Source organism: Volvox carteri (assembly GCF_000143455.1).
Source record: "Volvox carteri f. nagariensis unplaced genomic scaffold VOLCAscaffold_62, whole genome shotgun sequence".
NCBI lineage: Eukaryota > Viridiplantae > Chlorophyta > Chlorophyceae > Chlamydomonadales > Volvocaceae > Volvox > Volvox carteri.
This window is the reverse complement of record NW_003307605.1, coordinates 326,055-345,167: the sequence shown is the minus strand read 5'-3', so window position 1 is coordinate 345,167 and position 19,113 is coordinate 326,055. Positions and strand designations below refer to the sequence as shown.

Sequence of the window (19,113 nt, the reverse complement as noted above, 5' to 3'; positions counted from 1 at the left end):
GACGATGTGACCTTGACTGCGTTGATTATAAGCGTTGGCAATGGGGGCCCTTGCTTCACGCCGACGCAACATCGCACTGGGGTCTTGGAGAGTTGAAAATGTGATATACGCAGAGATTCTCGTTGCCAGGTGGAATGCGGTCGATCTGGAAGGTCTTGGGCAACTCCAATGAGCAGTCGTCTCTGTCGCGAGGAAGGTCACGGACATCGGACGAAGTGGTCATGTCTCGCCTAACGACGTGTACTTTCCTGCTAGACCGCCTAGCTTTCAGCCTTCGTAGGCTCCTTACACAGCTAAAGCACAACTGTCGGGATTACGCTCAAACGCCGCATACGCCCATATTCTTGCAGCAGAGCGCTGCACAAACACATGCCCGTCGAAAGCCCGTCGACAAAGCCCCTTATGTTTCAAAGATCCATACACAAGCTCGAGAAGCAAACATCTCACCTCAAAAAATGAGTTGCCGCAAGTCGCACCTTGCCCTCACAAATGAGTCAGGCAAGTCGATGTCCGTGAAGCGGCGACGCTGTGCCTGAAGCAACGTCAGCAGGGGTTCAATAAATAAATGCTTGAGATAGCCGCGTAATAAATTAGAGCAATGGAACTGAAGTGCGGCGGCTACAGCATGAAGGTTTTGCAACGAACAGTACCTTGCAAACGTTTGCAGGGTCCACAGCAGCTTCTCAGGGCGCTGCGCAGCTGTTCAGGCTTCCTCATTTGCTGGTCATATGTAGGAAGCTAGCAGCTTTTACGGACGCACCAGAGCTGGAACAGGCCGAAAAGAAGGGCTCAAACGCAGGGTGAAAGCCTGTGATCAAATATCGGACGTTGTGTACATTTGCTAATGGAGCTGGAAGTGCTATGGGAGGTGCCTTTTGTCAGAGGCCAGCTAAATTGTACGGCGCAACAGCTGCAAATCCAAGTGTGTTGGTAAGGTGCAGTCCGGCGAACTCACTTTGTCGACAGTTAGCCTATTAAACGTTTATATTATAGCTGTATGTCACTGCATTATCACGTTCACCTCCGTTCCTCTGCACCTGGTTACGTCCTCCCCGGAAGCAAGATCCCTAAGTGCAAGCCCTTGCAAACAACAGGTCAAGTTATCATGAAGGCCGTTGCTTTATTTTTGCTTATGTGGCATAGCGGGCGATTGACGTAATCTGCCCATGGCGGAAGTGCCAAGAGCTATTGATACAGCGTTATGGTTCTTGAAGTTCTTCTTGAGTATCTAAGGTGCTTTAAGTCACGTTTGCTTACAAAAGGAACTGCGGCCCGAACAAGGGCGCCATGGAACTATCATGGGGGGCTTTCCTTTGACAGGGCTAAGCCATCCGTAGCTTCTTCTTTCGAGGTCATCCATCGATGCACCATCATTGTCACCCAGCACTGCTGTGAGCAGCGAGATCGTGCACCGCCCAGCTCCCTATCACCCTATATCCCTCCCGTTCACCCTCGCCCGTTAGCCCCTTCCCGCCACATTTCCGTTCCCTATCACTTGTTGCTATCCATCCCTTGCTCCAACAAGTTCATGATCAGCTCCATCACTGTGCTGTCATCCCAACCCCAAGTGACAATATGTAATCAGCAGCTGCCTTCATGATGCCGACCGAGCTGCGGTAGCCTGATAGTGGTCCACAGGGTGGCTGCAAGACAGACGGTTCGACACATCCAAGTACAAGAGAGTGTATGTATGATGTATGGGACAGGGGGGTCGTATCTTCACCCTGCAGCCGCTACCTGGCAGATCCTGCCTTCCCCGCTATTTCGGGACACCCATTGCCAACTTCTCTGGGGATCGCTCAGGTTCTGCATCCAACGGAATGATCGCCAGATCGACGGCGGCCCAACTCCTTTCCTTGTCAGCTCGCAAGTCAACTATATCCCAGGTCACCACCGTCCATCGAGTAGGGACACTTTTACCTTCCACCGTCGGAAGGATTTTCAACCCTAACTCCTCTCGACTTGACCTGACCAATTGCTTTTTATGACGTCCTGAGTCCCAGGGGTCCCAGGTCGTTCATCCCTTTCTCTTCAAGTGGATGCTGAGTGGCTGATGAAGGACTTGCCAACAACGACAGCAGGAAGAGACCCATGACCCGCGAGGAAATATCTCCTCAGCACTACTGAATTTGGGGCACATAGCCGATCGGCGTGAGGGGACAAACGAATCCCAAGTGAAGTGCCGACCAGTCATTCTGTGCTTCTGTCTCCCTTAACTGTATTCTCGTGGCTCTGCCGATCCTGACGTGCTTGCTGACCGTGCTTGGATTGGTAGAGATGGGAAGCGGGGAGACAGAAGCACAGAATGACTGCCAAGGGCCCTTAAACTGCAGACCGAAGAGATAACCGCTCACCGGCGAGGCCTAGGCGGCGGGAGACTTCAAGGTTGGCCGCAGTGTCGCGCCGCCAGGGAAACCCCCAAGAGCATGGGTCCATGCAAACCCCCGAACCACATTGTGCCAGACAACCCTCCAAATAGCATCGATTTATGCAACCCCCCAATAGGAAAAAAGATATTATGTAGTAGGATATTTAAAATGGAGTTAATAAATAAGTAAAGCGGAATTACTTATCATTTTTCAGCTTTACTTATTTATTTATTTTAGCCTCCCCTAAGGTACCCAAACAAATGAAAATCATTGTCCACATCCGGGGCTGTGGGCGCCACAAACGAAAGCACGACAGACCGTACACGCGAGGCGGATATAAGGATGGGGACATACTACAAGTCGGTCAGTAGCCGTACATGCCAGCGGACAGTGCCTTACGTCCCGTCACGGGGTGCCTAGAACCTAGTACGAACTTGAGTTATTGTCATTTATTAGGGGCATCGGCTCGGCGAAGTGTTCTATGCGCGAGAGAGGCTGCCGTGACAAGAAGTACTGCATAAATGACGAAAGCGGAGAGGCCAATTGACAAGCGAAATTGTATTATTTTATATTGTCCTACTATACTATAGAAAACCCTGCGGTCTGGACCGTTCCATCGCACCCGCAAAGGAATTCACGCATGGCGCTAGCTGTGATAAGCCAGTGAGCCTCAGGTCAACGGACTTCTGTTTTATTGTAGTCCTTACGCGCGTAGACGCTTCCCAATGTCGCAGCACGTCGTGTGAGCGAAGGCTTTTGCCGCGGTTTTTAGTGGCAATTTGTTTCAAGCTAGTAGAGACCAAACTGTCTACGAACTAATCAACAGCGTTCCAGCTTGAGCACGTGGCCATGTACACAGTCCTATTGGCTGCACCTCTTTTAGGCTACCCGGCCTTATTTTTGAGCCTCGTTGTCGGTATTGGCACTTTACTTCTGCAGCTTGGACTGCGGTTATGGCGCCTTGAAGATAGTCGCACGTTGAGGTTTGTTTTTGGCACGGCGGAGCGCCATCCTCGAAAGGTGGCTGGGCTACAAGAGAACGATCAAGTGTACTCTGACTCCTTTGATGAGGTGGAGGAGCCATGCAGCGAACATTGTCGAGCTCACGGGTTGAGGACCCAGGCCCACAGCTGGGCACCAGAGTTCTCTCCCGAACCACAATTCCTTGCCGACCAGCACTACTCGCAAGACCAGCCCCCTCCTCTCCAGGCTCCTGGCACCTTCTCCTCCACTCGTCCCTGCGAGTCATGCAACAACTCTCCCCCGGCAATCGCCTGTGTGCTTTCCTGCGGTGATAACAACCCCACCGCAACCGCCTCTCCTGCTGCAGCACACTCGCTCTGCGAATCGTCCTCCACCTCGTCCTGCTCTCACAGCAAACCAAATACGGCAGGTCCTCAAACCCCTGCTGCCGCCGCCTCTTGCATAACCTCCACATCCTCCTCCCGTACCGCTGCCATGCCGACGGCGGCGATGGCGGGGCTGCACACGCCGCTGAGCGTTTCCTCCAAGCTCCTCATGGCTACCGCCGCCAGCGGCGGCAGCGGCGGTGGCATCGTTGACGTTGGCGCCAACGGTCCCTCTGACACCGCCGTTGCCGCCACGGCCGTGGCGGGGGTCCTCCCCTCGGACACCGCCTGCCGCACCGATACCACGTCCTTGGCGTATGACACAGCACGTGCGCTCGTCAACCACGCCCGGGCTCAGCCGTACAACCCCATGTTCACGTGGGGCCGTGTTGCCCTGAAGGTTCCCGATCGGCATCCAAGCGACCTGCCGCCCCTAGCGGATTGGACCCGGCCTTACTGCGAGGCGCTGGCGGGAGAGGGGGTCGCCCTGCTAGGCGTGTACGTGAGGCAAGGTGAGGTCAAGGGGGTGAGGTCAAGGGGGTGAGGTCAAGGGGGGAAGACACTGCATCGCGGTTGGGTTGGGTTGGGTTTCCAGGGCAAACTGCTCTGGAGGGGATTGGGCAGCTGGAAGCTAGCTAGGGGCAGGTCGGGGTGCGTGGTGGGGCTAAGGAGCGCGACTGGCTGTGGTGCGTTCGTTGTTGGTGGTTTGAAGCATGGGAGAGTGAATGTGGGGGGGGGGGGTAAGGAGGAGAATAACCATTTTTGATGACAAAACTTAAGAAAGGGATGATGATGATGATAAAATAATGGCGATGATGATGGTAATGGGTGATGAGAGGCGCGCTTGTGCGGGAGGGGTTGGCTCGCAAGTAACATCCGGGATCATCCGTGACTCGAGAGTGAGCCCTTCCTCACTCTTCCCCTATCCTATCTAGTAGGCAAGCTGTCTGTCCTTCCTCTGGCCTTTCCGTCCCGTCAGGTTGCATCCACATCGTTTTGGATTTTCTGGACATGGCAGCCGGCAGCAGCGACAGCGACAGCGGTGGGATTCGGAGCAACGGCAGCAGTAGCGGCAGCAGCAGCGGGGCCGGGCCGCACCCAGATCCCCGCGCGATCTCGTCCTCACATCGTGTACGACACCCTCTGAGTGGAGAGCGCGGAGGTGAGCGCCTCTGCAGCAGTGGTGGCAGCAGCAGGAGCAATAGCCGGCGCCACCTTTGCGGTGCGGCAACGGTGGCGGCAGGCGAATCCACCACCGCCGCTGCCGCCGCCGCCGCCGCCGCCTTCCTCAGCCGCTCCAATTCGGTACACGGCCGCGCATCAGCTCCTGGCGACCTGCCGCCACTGCCGCTGGGCGATTTGAGCGTTCGTGAGCCGTCAGTTCTGCAGCAGCAGCAACAGCAACATCAGCAGCAGCAACAACAACTGAGGCGCAACCGTCGTAACGCACCTGCGCGCGTGATGTCAGCAACGGCGGCGGGTGCCGTCGCCGCAACGGCGGCGGGCGCGTCGCGCGTGACGGCTCTTGCGCGTGTCGCCTCCGTGTCCGCTACTGCATCTGCCGCCAGGGGCGGAAGGGCCCAGGGCCGCTACGGCAGCGGCGGTGGCGACGACGACGACGACGACGATGATGACGATGGCAGTGGTGGCGCCTTCGGCACCGGCGCTGCCGCGCCGAGCAGGCTCCACATTATGTCGCCGCGCCGGCTGCGCCAGCTGCGTCGCGCGAGCGTGTCTTCCCTGCAGCCTGTTGGCGGGTCAGCTACGGCGGCGGCCGTAGGGCCAGGGGTGCCGTCTGCGGCGGCGCCGCCGCCGCCGCCGCTGCCTCCGGCTGCTGCTTCCTCCCAGCGGCTGCGGGATGTTTTGACGCCCGAGCTACTCGTACAGCTTTTGGGACCGGACATCGGCGGCGGAGGCCAGACCGTGACGGTACAGTTGCCGTGGGGCGAGGGCGCATGGGGTGTACAGATGCTGCATGCTACCGGCGGCGGCATCTTCTGTCCTCCTGGGCGATACGGGGCCCTTGGCGGTCCACGTCCGCTTCCGCGGCGCCTACCAGCCCTGCCGCACGTCGTTGTTGGGAGACCAGATGCCCGCGGCGGCGCTCAGGAGGGTGAGACACTGCAGGGTCGTAGCAAGCAGGTGTTGGGGTTCGCTAGGATGAGGGTGCGCTAGGGTGATATGCTTTTAAGAGCAAGCTTGCGGGGTACTGCAGGGGTAGTGTACGGTTGGTGGTTGGTGGTTGGAAGCTAGGCAACGGGTAATTTGCCGATGTTGGGGCTCTGGGGGAAAAAGCGTCTGGCGCTGTGGGCCGGAGCGAGGTACCCCCCTGCGGGAAGCTGTGCTGGGCTGGACTGGGCTGGGCTGGGTGCTGCTGTTTATGTGAGGGGGGGGGGCGCACGGTGAGTGGGTCTTTCCCTCCTCTCCCCTCCTCTCCCCTCCTCTCCCGCCTTCAAGAACGCCTTTTGGTCAGTTCTACGTCTGGTACACTCTTTCCCCCCTTGGCAGCAGCTTCACTCGTTCACGTGGTTCGTCTTTTTTTTCCCCTCCTCTCCTCTCCCCTCCGTTCCTCTCCTCCCTTCAGGTTCTGCCGCATGACGCATTACGTCGTGCTGAGGTGCTGTGCCTGCAGCTGCCTGCACCGCCATCCCACCCGGGCCTTATGTTTGTGGAGTGCCAGCGGGGGGGCCTGCTCGGGGCGGCGCTGCCGGTGCTTGTGGCGCCGAATGCCGGGGTGAGTTGGTGTGTGCGTTTGGCAGCGGTCGTGATTGAAGAGGGGGGCGGGGAGTGATCGGCGGCAGAGAGGAGGAGAGGGTTACGCACACAAAGAGTGTGTGAAGGGCTGGCGCCAGATTTGTTTTTGTTTCATCCCCCCCCTGGAGCTGTTGGAGCTGTTGGACGGTGTTGCCGATTGCGGTAATGAATGAATGAAGGGGAACATCAATCCCCTAAAGGGTTGTGTCCCCTTTTGGTTGTGGTGCGGACTGGTGGCGCCTGGAGAGCCCAGCCGGTAGGGCCGGTAGGGTGGCCTCTGTGTCTGTTGCGGCTCGGGGACGGTGGCTCAGGAACACGGGGGGACAGTTCCCCGGGACACGGATTTATTAAACCACCACATCCCAACCCACCAGCTACAACCACTACCCTGCCATTCTCCTGCCACTACTTCCCTCCCTTCCCGCCCGCGCCCCTCGTCCCCCTCTTTCTAAGCAGGTATGGCAGGAGGTGGCGGCGCTGCAAGACGCTGCCGTACAGGGGGAGGACGGCGCCGCCATTGCCGCAGCACAGCGCCTGGTTATGGACTTGGGGCTGTGGCTGGACTACCAGGCAACCTCCTCGGCGCCGCTGTCGGCCACCGCGTCATCACCGCCATCACCGGAATCTCAGCAGACCCCCGGGCCGCTGCCCCAGCGACCGCAGCAGCAGCAGCAGCAGTATGAGGTGCAGCCGCCGGCTACAGCACGGCATCCTCACTATCGGATTTCGTCACAGCTGATACAGCCGCAGCAGCTGCCGCAGGTGCCGCCTACATCTGGTGGCAGTGCCGTACAAGTGCTGACGCCGCCGCCGCCGCCGCAAGCCGTGTCGCCTGGAGCCGCAACGGGCCGCGGGCCATCTCGCGACTCAGTGCGCGCATCCCGTGCTGCTGACGCCGCTTCAGACCCTGCCATTGCTGCAGCTGCATGTGGTGCTACTGCTGCAGCGGCATGGGAAAGCGAGCAGCTCCTCACGAGGCCGGGTATCGATGACGGTGACGGTGATGGGGTCAGCGGCGGCGGGGGCGGAGGCGGCGGCGGCGGCGGGGGGGCCTTGGGGCGACTTTTCGGCCAATCGCTGCTGCGGCTGCTGAATGAAGTGGAACCCGTAGAACAACCACCACCACCATCGCTCCCGCCGCCGCCGCCGCCGCCACCGCCGCGCATAGAGGGCTTGCGGCGCTTGGAGGAAATGCTGGCGCTGGCTGAGCAGCACCATCAACATCAACCTCACCATCATCGTGTGCAGCATGCACACGATGGGCGCACAGTGGTTCCTGCTCGGCCTATCTCTGCCGACGTCCCCCCCGCCATAGCTGCCGTTGGTGGCAGTGCTGCTGCGACTGCTGCTGTACGACCTCCGGTGCTGGCGGCGGTCACGACGGCGGGACCCACGCGTGGTAAGGAGGCGGCGGCAGGAGGTGCTGCAGAGGCGGCGGGCTTCGGGCTCCTGGAGCCGTATGTGGGTGTAGCGTACGGCAGTAGCCCTGGGCCGAGCACTGACGCCGAGGGTGCGGAGGTAGCGGAGTTTATGAGGGCCATCAGCGACCCACAGGCCCACCGGCTGCTGGCGGAGGCGGCGCCGGCGAGGACGAGGACGCGGACGCCAGAGAGGCTTCGGGACGGTGTGGGCGCGGATGACGTGGCCGAGACGTGTGCGGCGGCGGCGCCGCCGCTCCGCTTCGCAGCTGAGGAAGGAGCAGCTGAGTTGGGTACAGGGCCGCCGCCGCCGCCGTCGCTGCTGGCGGAGGCGGCAGCGGCATCTAAACACGGGGTACCTCCTCAGGGTACCGGCGGCGGTGGCTCTCGGCATACCAGCATTGGCGGTGGTGCTGATGGCGGCCGTCATGTGAGGGGTGGCGCCAGTGGTGCCGATGTGGCGGCAGTAGAGCCGTCGGCGGCGGCGGAGGTGATGGGTGCTGACGCGGCGCCGTACCCGCAACCCGAGCAGGCTCCGCAAGGAGGTGTGGATGTCGAGGACCGGACCAGCCATCCAGGTCCGGCGTCCAACACCGCGGGGTGTCTGGCGCAGGGGATGAAGTTCACTGACTGGCTGCCGTACATCAAAGCAGCCCCTGGCTGTAGCAGGATGGAGGTGGCCGTGGGCGCCGGCGGCGGCGGCAAAGCTGCTGCCGTGGCCAGCGACGCGGGGGAGTCACGACCATCACCACCTGCGCCGCCGACGACGACGCATGTGGACCCGGCCTCGTCGGGAACTGGCTCGGCAAATATTGAGGGGGCTGAAGCCGACGACGTCGTCGGTTCGAGTCCAGCCGTTAGCGCAGAACTTCTGGCGCTGAGTCCCGTAGAGGCCGCGACCCTTTCTCATGTCTTGACCTCCTGCAGGTCTGGCCCGTCCGCGCGGGCCGGCGTCAGCGACAGCCTGACTCTGTCGCTCGTACGTACGGAATCATCGGGTACAGAGTTGCGCAGCTGGGACAGCTTGACGGATGTACCACTGGGGATGTCGGCGACGCTGCCGCCGCCCCTGCCGTCGTCCGGGCCGCTGGCGGAGGCGCTGCCGCCACCCCCGCCGGCCCGGACACCGACATCGTCCACCGTCGCCGCGCCGTCGGCGTCGGCGTCGCCATCACCGCGTCCCTCCTTGCACTTTGGCGCCGAGGGCTCCCGGCTACGTCTGTGTGGAGCTAACGCCAACCTCGTCGCCGCCGCCGCTGATGCCGTCCTGTCACCATCCGAACACGCCAGCGGCAGTGCCGCCGTCAGGAACCGCTCAAGTGAGGCGCTGCGACGCAGCCGTCCGCGGTCCGAGAGCCCCCCCCCAGCGGAGCTAGTGGCACGTGCTGCCACTGAACCGGCGCTGCTGCAGCCGCCCGTCACCGCGGGCGATGGATCCTGCACGAGCCCATCGTCGTTATCGTCGTCGTCTTCACCGTCGCCTTCGCAGCAGCAACACCAGCAGCTAGAGCGCCCGGCAGTCGGGTCAGAAGTCAAAGCGCCCGCGGCAGCGGCGTCGGAGCTGGCATCGACGGCGATGATGGTCCTTGGGGCCCCACCGGAAGGGCCAAGAATCGACAGCGCAGCACCGCTGCCGGCAGTAGCAACAGCTATTGCTACTGCTGCTACCTTAGCAGTGGAAGAGGACGTGGCCACCGGACAGCTGCAGCAACACCCTCCCGTAGCTGTAGCAACAGCCGCAGTAGCACCTGTCCGTACGTCGTCCTCCGTCCACACGACAGACGTGACGTCAACGAGCCTCCCAGCAGTTGGAACGGCGGCGACGGCGCCTCCGCCGCCACCGCCATGGCAGCCGCAGCAACAACAGTCTCAGGGCGTCTGGCCCGCCTTCTTCGCCACCGCAGCTCCGGGATCTGCGTCGCAGCTGCACACCCGCATGCGGCACCTGGGGCTGGGGCTATTGGCGTTCGCAGTGCGTCGCGGCTGGGTGCACACCACGAAGGAGCTGCTGATGGGGCTTGCTCGGGTGGGCGTCGGCTTGGCGGCGGCGGACGCTGGCGTTACGTCCAGGGAGGGCGGCATGAGCCTGCTGCACTTGGCGGTGTCGGCGCGCAAGCCGGAGATGCTGCATGTGCTGGTGCTGGCGGCGGCGGTGAAAGCAGACGTCACTGCAGCTGCCGCTGCCGCCGCCGGCGCCAGTGGCGGGGTGGTTCAGGAGGGGAAAGTGTTCGCGTGGGATGTAGGTGTGCGTGGTCCCATGGGTCTCACGCCGCTTCATCTCTCGGTCGCCCTGGATGACTTAGGAGAGACGGCGGCGCTGTTGTTGGAGACCTTTCCCGACGCGCCCGCGCTCTGGTTTACAGCCGCAGACGACGGCGGCTGCACGCCGGCGGAGATGGCGGCGCAGGCGCGACTGGAGGGGGTGAACCGCTGGGCGGGAATGCTCCTGGCGGCTGGCGGCGGCGCAGCGGCCCGGCGGCTAGTGCCGCCGCCTTCGCCATTACCGCTCGCGCTATTGCAGGATCAGCAAAACCAGCAGCAGCAGCAGCAGCAGCAGCAGCCAGCTATGGCCTGGAATGACGGCGAGGCGGCGGTCGCCACAGCTGCTGACACCGCCCTCCCTGCCGCTGTCACCTCCGCCAAGGAAGATGTCTTCGGCCCCTGTCACCACGTTGACCCCTCGACCACCGCTGCCAGCGGCGGCAACAGCGGCGGCGCCGACCGGAGCAGCTGCGGGCTGAAGGGCTTCTTGCCGTCACTGGCGCAGTGGTGTTGGAGAGCGCTACTGGTGCTACGCCGCTGTCCGCCCCTGGACCACCATACCCGCTACCACCATGATCAGCACCGGCATTATGGGAGCAGGGGGCCCCGCGATGGGTCGTGGCTTCGCAGCAGTCTGGCCGGCTTCGCCGACCCACGGGTCGAGGCAAGATACCGGATGTACCGGACCGCGTCACTCTCCGTCCTCGATAACACGTGCGGTGAGTCGTTAATCGCAACCGTAACCTCAACCCCCGGGGGCAGCGGCTGGATGTGTCAGCAACGGCGAGAGGGGCCTGTGGAGGCGTAGGGCACCCGCACCTGGGACCCCCTTCGGGCCACTGGCCTTTGATCCGCTGCTGCTCCGGTCCGTCCGTCCGTCCGTCCATCCACACACATACACATGCGCACACACCATCACCACACTTACCACGACCACGATGACACACACACTCTCTCATACAGCCCCCCTATCACACCACATGCAGCCCCTATCACATCATGGCCGCGCCCCCGTCCCCGATCTGTCCTGGCACCTCCCCCCGCCTCTCTCAACCACTTGCTGTACGCCTCTCCCACATGCGGCCATCTGACTGACTGACCGACCAACCAACTGACCTAACCGTTCACAGGCGTCATGTTCACAGCCTTCTTCCTTGTGCCCGCGCTGGACCTGCTACGAAACCACCGCTTCGGCGAGCTGGCCAGCCATTGCACCTTCAACGCCGGCTTACTGGGGCCTTATGTGCTGCATGCGGTCGCCCCCTCGGTGTTCCGCCGTCACCGTGATGTGGTGCTGTCATTTGGAGACCTGATGAAGGTGCTGCTGGTGAGTGGTGCCTGATTCGGTAATGGCGGCTGATTCGGAGGAGGGGGGAGGTGGAAATGAATTACGCATTATAAGGATCAGCAGTTGTACATGCCGCGCTCCCGCTACTGCCTCTGCTACTGCTGGCTAAGCCAGCGTAAATTGCTAGGGGCTCCCGAAAAGGGAAGCGCGTTCCCCTGCTTCCCCACCAAACCCACCAAACGACGACAGCACAAGTGTCTCCAGGTCCGTTTCGGAACTGTTTTTGCATTTTGCAGTGGGAACGCTGGTATGACTTACGCTCTGCTGTTCTGCTGCTGTTACTGTTGCTACTGCTGCTACTGTTGCTACTGCTGCTACTGTTGCTACTGCTGCTACTGTTGCTACTGTTGCTACTGCTGCTACTGTTGCTACTGTTGCTACTGTTGCTACTGCTGCTACTGTTGCGCACGCATTCAGGTGTTTCTGTCGCTTCTGGGTGCGCTCCCCCTCCCGCGGATCTGGTCGGACTTTGCCCGGCATCGCCTGGACGTCATCATGCTGGTGGTCATCAAGCCGCTGTCGGAGCAGGTGCGGGGGGCACCGTATGGTGTACGGAAACACTGGTACTGCAGCTTTCACATTTGCTGCTGCTGGCACCGATACGGTTACTGCTGCTGCTGCCTTAGCTTCAACTGGCGGCCTGCAGTTATTTACTACGGCTTATTGCTTTTTGGATACTAACGCTGTTGTTGTTGCTAATACTGCTGCAATGTCAGTTGTTGTTTAATTGCCCTGACCTTTTGCTTGTGTTGCTGGTGTTGCCCGTGATGTTGCAATGGACATGGGGGAGCAGATCCACGTGCGGGCCGCTCTGGTGCAGCGCGCGGCGGCAGTAATTTCCGACACGCACATCTACGCAAGTGTGCTGTACGGCGGTGCGCTCGCACCGGCGGCGTTGCGCGCCCTGATGCAGAACGCAGCGGCACTGGGCCTGCTGCTACTGCTGGACGTGCGCGCGCGGCTACGTTTCCTGGCTACAGCCGCGGCCGAAGGCGCCAGCAGCGGTGGCGGCAGCGGCAGCGGTTCCGATGGCTCGGCCAGCACCACATATTGCAAGGCTGTTACTGATGATGATGATGATGATGCTGTCGCTCAAGGTCCCGCTACTTCCACTGCCAGCGGGGGGATTGTTTCAGGTGCAGTCAACAGGATTAAATGTGAGTAGCGGTGTGTGTTTTAGAGTTATATTCGTGTGTCGCATTAGCGAGGTGTTGGTGGTGGAAGGTCTGGGCTCGCAAGCGAGTCGCTGTCTGCATTGCATTGCACTGCATTGAGCTGCGCACTCCATTTCGTTCGGTCGTGTTTGGTTGAGTTTGGTTGATAATAGTCAGTTAATGCATTTCAGGTGTTGCTGATTTTTGTTCTGAACTCCAAAAGTTTAATCGTCAGGATGCCGTGATACCGTAAATGTATGTGATCGCTGTCAAGGATCGGCGCTTTCGGCGCTTTCGCAATTGTCTTTATTTTTAGGCGGGGTGGGTGGGTGGGGGTTGCTCTGTGCAACGTAGAATTGAGTTTTGTGGCCAACAAGCCCAGAAGGGAATATGATGTATATCTATAGGAGGATGGCCCCGTGCTTTGACCAGCAGGTGAAAGTGCTGGTCTAGTTTAGTGCGTGTCTCCTTTAGGCGAGCAGGTGCCGCCTGTTCGAGAAGTCAGTGCCCAGAAATCGTCATGGGACTCGGCCGATTTGCTAATGGGATAGTGTTCCCCACCTCTCCTCTTCTTCGTTGCGGCCTTACCTGCCGCGGACGCCGGCGCTGTGTGGCTGGCTGCGTAGTGGCGACAGAATGAAATGATTAGGTGTTGATATTTAACGGCATGTGGTCCTTTTCCTAATCCCTTTTAAACAAGCGAGGAAGAGTATCGGCAAATGCGCAGTTTATTTTATAACCCCACTTAGAAGTGGGGCTTATGTTACTGCTGAGATGCTTGTGTTGACCGCTCCATTTGTTGCTTCGTGCCATTAAAAAAGGATTGTATGTACGTGGGTGTGTTTTGCGTATGTGAACATCATATTTGGCTGGGCCTAATTGTGTGTGAGGAGTGTGCGTGCGTATGTGTGTGTAGATGTGTGCACTGTTGCTGCTGGGTGCCTCTGTTGTTGCAAGCGGCACCGGTGACTTCCCTCCCGACTCATTCATATTCACCTTGAGGCTGCTACTGCCGCTGCTATTGCTGTCATGTAGAGGATCTTGGGGAGGCGTCGTGCGGCGGGGTTGCGCATAGATTGTAAGAGTGTACTGTGGTTAATGACCGCAGGCGGCAGGGTCGTGAGTGCCGTCCATGTTCGCGGGGGAAGGAGGCGGGGGGGCGGAGCTCAGTGTGGGCGGGCAATGGGGGGCGGGCGGTGTGCGGCAAGTACACGATCGCGTGTAGCGATGGCGATGGGATTGTGGCGATGCGGGCGGTGCGACAGCGGTGCGTGGTTCTTAACGAGGCTTGATGGGCAAGGGGTAACAGTGCTCTTATAGCTATGTATGTACTTGGCAGGCCAAGGAGAAATCTATGCGGTGTCTGGGCGTAGCGGAGCTGATGGCACAAATGACCCTGGGTCGCTGAACTGTCAATAAGTGTCTGTTAGAAAACAAACTCAAATGCTAAGTGTTTGCATATAACCAGAACACCGTTGTTTCTTGCATGGATTTGTCGCTTCAGGTGTGCGCCTTGTTGGGCAGGCAGTGGATGACCAATGGCCTTAATAACATGCTGCTGCAGGGTGGTGGTTGTGTTTTTGCGCTGTTGACTGCTGTGGGTAGCTCTAGGTGTCGTCGTTAGGCATTTAAATATGCAACTTCCCCCAAGATTTGGTTTATGCTTTGTAGATGCTTTGTACGTATGTGTACGCAAATTATTGTCTTTAAACGTCGCATTTGCAGCCCCGTTCCCGGGGTGTATTGTAATTGTAGGAGGAAGCAGGCTGGCGTATTATGGATGCTTTTATGCTGTTCACTAAAATAAAGAGGATGGCAGGTAACAGCATTACTTACCTTCCGTTCGAATCGTACACCAGTCTGTGGCAGCGTCACAGAAAGCATTAGCGAACGTTGCTTAATGCAAAGACGTAACACGACTGATGTGCATTTAAACGAAGTACGAGCGGCTGTGCCATGTCTGGCAATCGTCCGGTCGTCGTCCCTAGATTACTGGGTTGATGGCCAATTGTCTTAAAAAGAGCTGCTGGTAGGGGGCCGGTCGTGTGGGCCGTGCATGTGGGCGCGCATGTGCATGTGCGCATGGAGGCGCATGCCTGAATTTCTTACAGTTTTCCCATATGTATTTTGGTACTACTAAGTTGGAATTGCGGGCCCGCAATCAATCAAAAACAAACCACGCCGTACTTACCCGAGGTACGGCAGTAAGGGCTTCCATATGAGTGTCTGCTGTGTGTGTGATTCGTTGTCCGAGCGCTTGTTACTTTGCCGCATATTTATATGTACATGCAAATGTATGATTGGTTCCTGACACAACAAATATGTTAAGCACGACTTTGTGTCCCATCGTTCCAGAATCGAGTGTGTGTGGAATAAAAATCCGTAAGAGGGTAGATGAGCCCCCGTGCCCGTGGACGGAAATGGATTAAAGTTTAAAGTGATGAACCTGCGAGCCGACCTGGAGTGAAGTTGACGCCCCCGTTGATCCGGGGGCAGATTCCAGTAGATGCTGGTGGTGGTGCTGAACCCGACAAAATCACTGAATAAGCTGGCATGCATGCATTAGGAGGACGAGGGTGTCCCGAAACATCATCGTGGAGGGTAGCTAGTGGCCCATGCGCCATACCCTTGTTGGAATGAAAGCAGGAGGTGCTCCTGGCCGTGTTATACGGGCAGCGCTGCCCACCATGCGGTACACAGTTGCCTCTATTTCTCCTTCCACTGCGTCTATTTTATGATCTGAACTGGGAGGGGGGAGAAGGGCTGTAGGGGAGGTTGTGGGGATACCCCTTGCTGACATATTCGAGCAGCTGCCGCTTGGCCTCCAACATATAAACGTCTACATGGATTTTGTGGCAGGAGTCCACATGGTTTTGCGCCTTGCGGCACCGACCCACCCGCCTTGTCACCTGACACAATAACCATAATCATGGACGCATTAAATGTTGGGACCGGAAAATTGCCGGAAGTCAAGACCCCGTACGTTGTATAATCCGTACGACCTCGTACAAGCTCTTAGTGTCATACCATACAACAGAGCGCCTCCACGCCGTCGCAAGAAGCCCTACTTCCCGCCCTCGCCTGCTTTGGACATCGACGCAGTTGTTCTTTACTTGTGACTTTTGCATTTTGCATAATTATAGGATTCCCCGCCCCTCCCCTCGCTCCCCACGCTCCCTTCCACGCGACCTCCTATGCACCGCCATCTCCCCCCGGCGACCAGCCGCCCCACTTGGTTCGGTACCAGCCCTCCTTCAGGATGCGCCGCTTATCGCGCTCACGCCGCGGCAGCCACCGCAGCTCCTCATGCGTCCACCGGCTGTCGTAATGCATGGAACGCGCCTCCGGGTCGTCCAGAAGCAGCCGCGACAGCGCAAAGTCCACAGCGGCCTTGTCCACAATCGACCGGGTCTTGCCGTACACAGCTTTCATGAGGATCCTGTGCGGGCACGAACACGTGAATAAATCATATGTCCGGCAGGGGAAGATAAAAAGAGAGCCATATCCTGGGCCGGCGCGGCCATATTCGGGGCTGTAAGTTTATGAGTGGGGGTTACGGATGGTGCACGACGGCTAAAGCACGCTCAGGACAGCCACAGCGACAGCAATGCATTGTGCCAAGTGAACAATTGAAAGTATATGTGCGCGCGTAGCCCCCCAGCACCCAACATATTCGCAACAACGCACACACACATACATACATATATATACACATACATACATACATATATACACTCATGCACATACGCACACAGGTACCCTTGCCTGTAGTAGTGGTTCGCTAATACTACACCACTGGTGGCAACGCAGTGTTGAAGAGACACCAACCACCTAGTGGTGGTCTAGTGGTCTGTGTCGCCACTACAGCGACTACAGGCTTTTTGTACTCGTTCTGGTGCCATTCATTCTCCGCCTTGTCAACTTGTCAACATATTTTTAAAAATATCCAGGACTGATTTCGACCACTTCATTCCTCGCTGGATTACTTATACTTGTCTTCGGTAAAGTTCTGCCTACATACATTGACTATCCGCCTATCTTCAATTTTCACGTAGCAAACGCCTGTGCGTGCACATACACGGCGTAGCTCGAGTTGGGAGAGCACCGGGCTAGGAAATCGGCAAGCCTGGAGTTCCAATCCCAGAGACGGTATCTAGTTTTGTCGGGAAAATGTGGGTTTGGAATTCACCGCTGGTCCCCCCCCCCGGGTGAAATAGATCGAGGTGCCAAATGCTGAGGTGGGACACACTGAGGTTCCTCCGGTGCGCTGTGCGCTGGTGGAGTGGAGTGGAGTGAGGGAGCTCTCACCATGAAGATCTATTCACTGCCGCAACGCAGTGAGGGAGGATTAATTCTGCATAGGGCCTGGAACAAGCTGCATACTAGATGGTGGTGGTTGGATAACGAAACCGGGCGGCGGCAGAATTCGCAAGGATGGAGTAGCAATTAGCAACGGTGTGAGTGCATTGATAGTTCGCGCAGCTGTAGAGCATGCGCTCGGTGGAACGGAGGTTGCTTGGCATTTGAGCCTGGTGTGTATGTAGCTGGCTTGAGGATTCGACGAACAGGTGACGGCGCCTTGCGTTGATAAGGGGGAACGGTCAGAGGACTCTGATCGATATAATATAACGCCCCTCCAATGATGGAGTGCTTCGGCGGTCGCTTCCGTTGTGGTATACGGTTAGGTGCCCCTGGCCAGCTTCAGGCCTCCGGATCGATATGTAACAGATACACATACATACATACATGCATACACACATACATACGCGGCACCTACCTGCGGTACTCCTCGTCCCCCGCCACGGCCGGCCCCAGCCACAGTCCAGCCATTCCGGAGATGAGCCGACCCAGATCAGCTGCATCGAAGTCGGCATCAAACTCGGTCAGCTGGTAGCGGATCTCATCGCCCAGCGCCCGCACAAGTTCCGGATCCACCGTAAAGCCGCCGCCGCCACTGCGAGGCACAGCAGGAGCCTCACTCGGAGGTGATGACGGTCCAACGGAGCGGACGGCGGCGGCGGCGGTGCTGTCGGCGGCTAGGCCGCCCAGCGCACACACCACCCTACATAGGTCCGGTGCCAGGAAATCCTGGTCCCGCACGCGCGCGAGTACGGCACGCTGGAGGACCCCCGGCGCCTCTGCCGTCACTACGGCCTCTAACGTGGCCGGCCCCGCCCCCGCCACCGCCGCCGCCGCCGCGGTCGCGGTCGCTACTGTACGACTCTCCCAGGGCAGCTCGTTGTCCGGGAGCTCCGACAGCACCCACAACAAATCCGCCAGGTCGCGAGCTGAGGTGGAGTGCACTGCCGCCGCTGCTGCTCTCCCTGCCGCGCTCCCGGGGACCGCGGAAAGGGAACAAACGTGCGCCAGTACGGAGGCAACCAAGCGCGGCGGCATGTTGTCGCATGCATCAGCGACATCAGCGCCAGACACTTCGTGGGATACGGCAACGTACACCTCTAGAAGCCGCGCCACGTCAAGGACACTGCACGCTGACGTGGTGACGTCGTGCGGTAACAGCCTTTGCACGGTGGCCGCCAGCAGTGAACGGGATGGGGGTGTGAGGATTGATCCTGGGTGCGCTGCAGAGACGGCGGCCCGCAACGTCACCGTGAGCTCCTGTAGGGTCCGAGGTGAAGGAAAGGGCGTTGTACGGGATGCAAATAATGGTGAGTTTAGGGCATGTGGCGTTATGTGGGCGCCACAACAGGGAGTGAGCGATCGGGATCGAACAGGCGACCAGGAGCCCTTTGCGAGGTGTAAAGGCTTGCTGACGTATGGTTCAGCTGCCATCCATCAGTTGTACAAAAACTCAGGGCATCAAAAAATTCAATCGCTAATAACTAAGCGATGTAAAGTACGTACGGTGCACAAGAGTGCAAGACAGGAGGCTGGGGAAGAAGCAACATGGAAAGCAAGTGCAGGAGGCTGCCATGGGACAGGGCGGTGCACGATAAGGATCAGCAGCAAACTGCACTGCAGACATCGTAAGAGAGAGGAGCGTCTACCACCTGACTAGGGACATGAGTACCAAAGCGGCAGGCACGACATGGCGTGCGGGATTGTCACCTGGATGCTGTTTGCTGTGGTTATTGCAGATGCATCGAGGTCTAGCGGATTCGGGGGCTCGGAGTCGTCCTGCCAGGACCACTTATACGGCGCTGGAGCATCGCGGCCATAGCTTGTGCCGACAGCGGTAGTGGCGACGCTCCCCCTGGCGCCGGTACCGTAACGTGTGTTATCAATACTGTGCACACCGCGACGTGGCCGCTCGCTCACTGAGGCCACGGCTGTCCATGGAAGCCGGATATGTGGGACAGAGAGATGCCAACGAGAGACTAGCGGCGCTGACGTTGACGCGACCTGGGAGGGCGGTACGGGAACAATCGGCATGTTCGAATGCTTATGCTCAATTCACCGAGCTTAACAGTTGGAAAAATGAGTTTTATTGATTCTGCA

At 58.9% G+C, this 19,113-nt stretch overlaps 3 protein-coding genes across 3 annotated transcripts in view; 1 reads left to right on the top strand and 2 right to left on the bottom strand.

Annotated features, from left to right (window-relative positions):
- Positions 1 to 2,436, bottom strand: part of VOLCADRAFT_97577 (uncharacterized protein) — a gene marked incomplete at both ends in the record, with an annotated part of 15,783 nt that extends 13,347 nt beyond the window's left edge. Inside the window, 2 exons of the mRNA XM_002956511.1 lie at positions 761 to 808; positions 2,355 to 2,436. Coding sequence (XP_002956557.1) covers positions 761 to 808; positions 2,355 to 2,436 — 130 coding nt within the window. The remainder of the gene's footprint in view (positions 1 to 760; positions 809 to 2,354) is intronic.
- A 1,451-nt stretch (positions 2,437 to 3,887) lies between these two features.
- Positions 3,888 to 12,665, top strand: VOLCADRAFT_119424 (uncharacterized protein; the record flags this gene model as incomplete). Its single annotated transcript, XM_002956548.1, has 9 exons — positions 3,888 to 4,230; positions 4,698 to 5,647; positions 5,778 to 5,831; positions 6,303 to 6,452; positions 6,929 to 10,871; positions 11,283 to 11,479; positions 11,690 to 11,704; positions 11,918 to 12,028; positions 12,321 to 12,665. The coding sequence occupies 9 exons, from the start codon at positions 3,888 to 3,890 to the stop codon at positions 12,663 to 12,665; spliced, it is 6,108 nt and encodes a 2,035-aa protein (XP_002956594.1).
- A 3,221-nt stretch (positions 12,666 to 15,886) lies between these two features.
- VOLCADRAFT_107300 (uncharacterized protein) lies at positions 15,887 to 18,779 on the bottom strand (the record flags this gene model as incomplete). Its single annotated transcript, XM_002956510.1, has 4 exons — positions 18,724 to 18,779; positions 17,862 to 18,273; positions 17,432 to 17,675; positions 15,887 to 16,093 (listed from the first exon to the last, which is right to left on the bottom strand). Coding segments are annotated over exons 2-4 (639 nt in total), but the record flags the coding sequence as incomplete, so codon positions are not given.
- Positions 18,780 to 19,113: the final 334 nt, after the last annotated feature.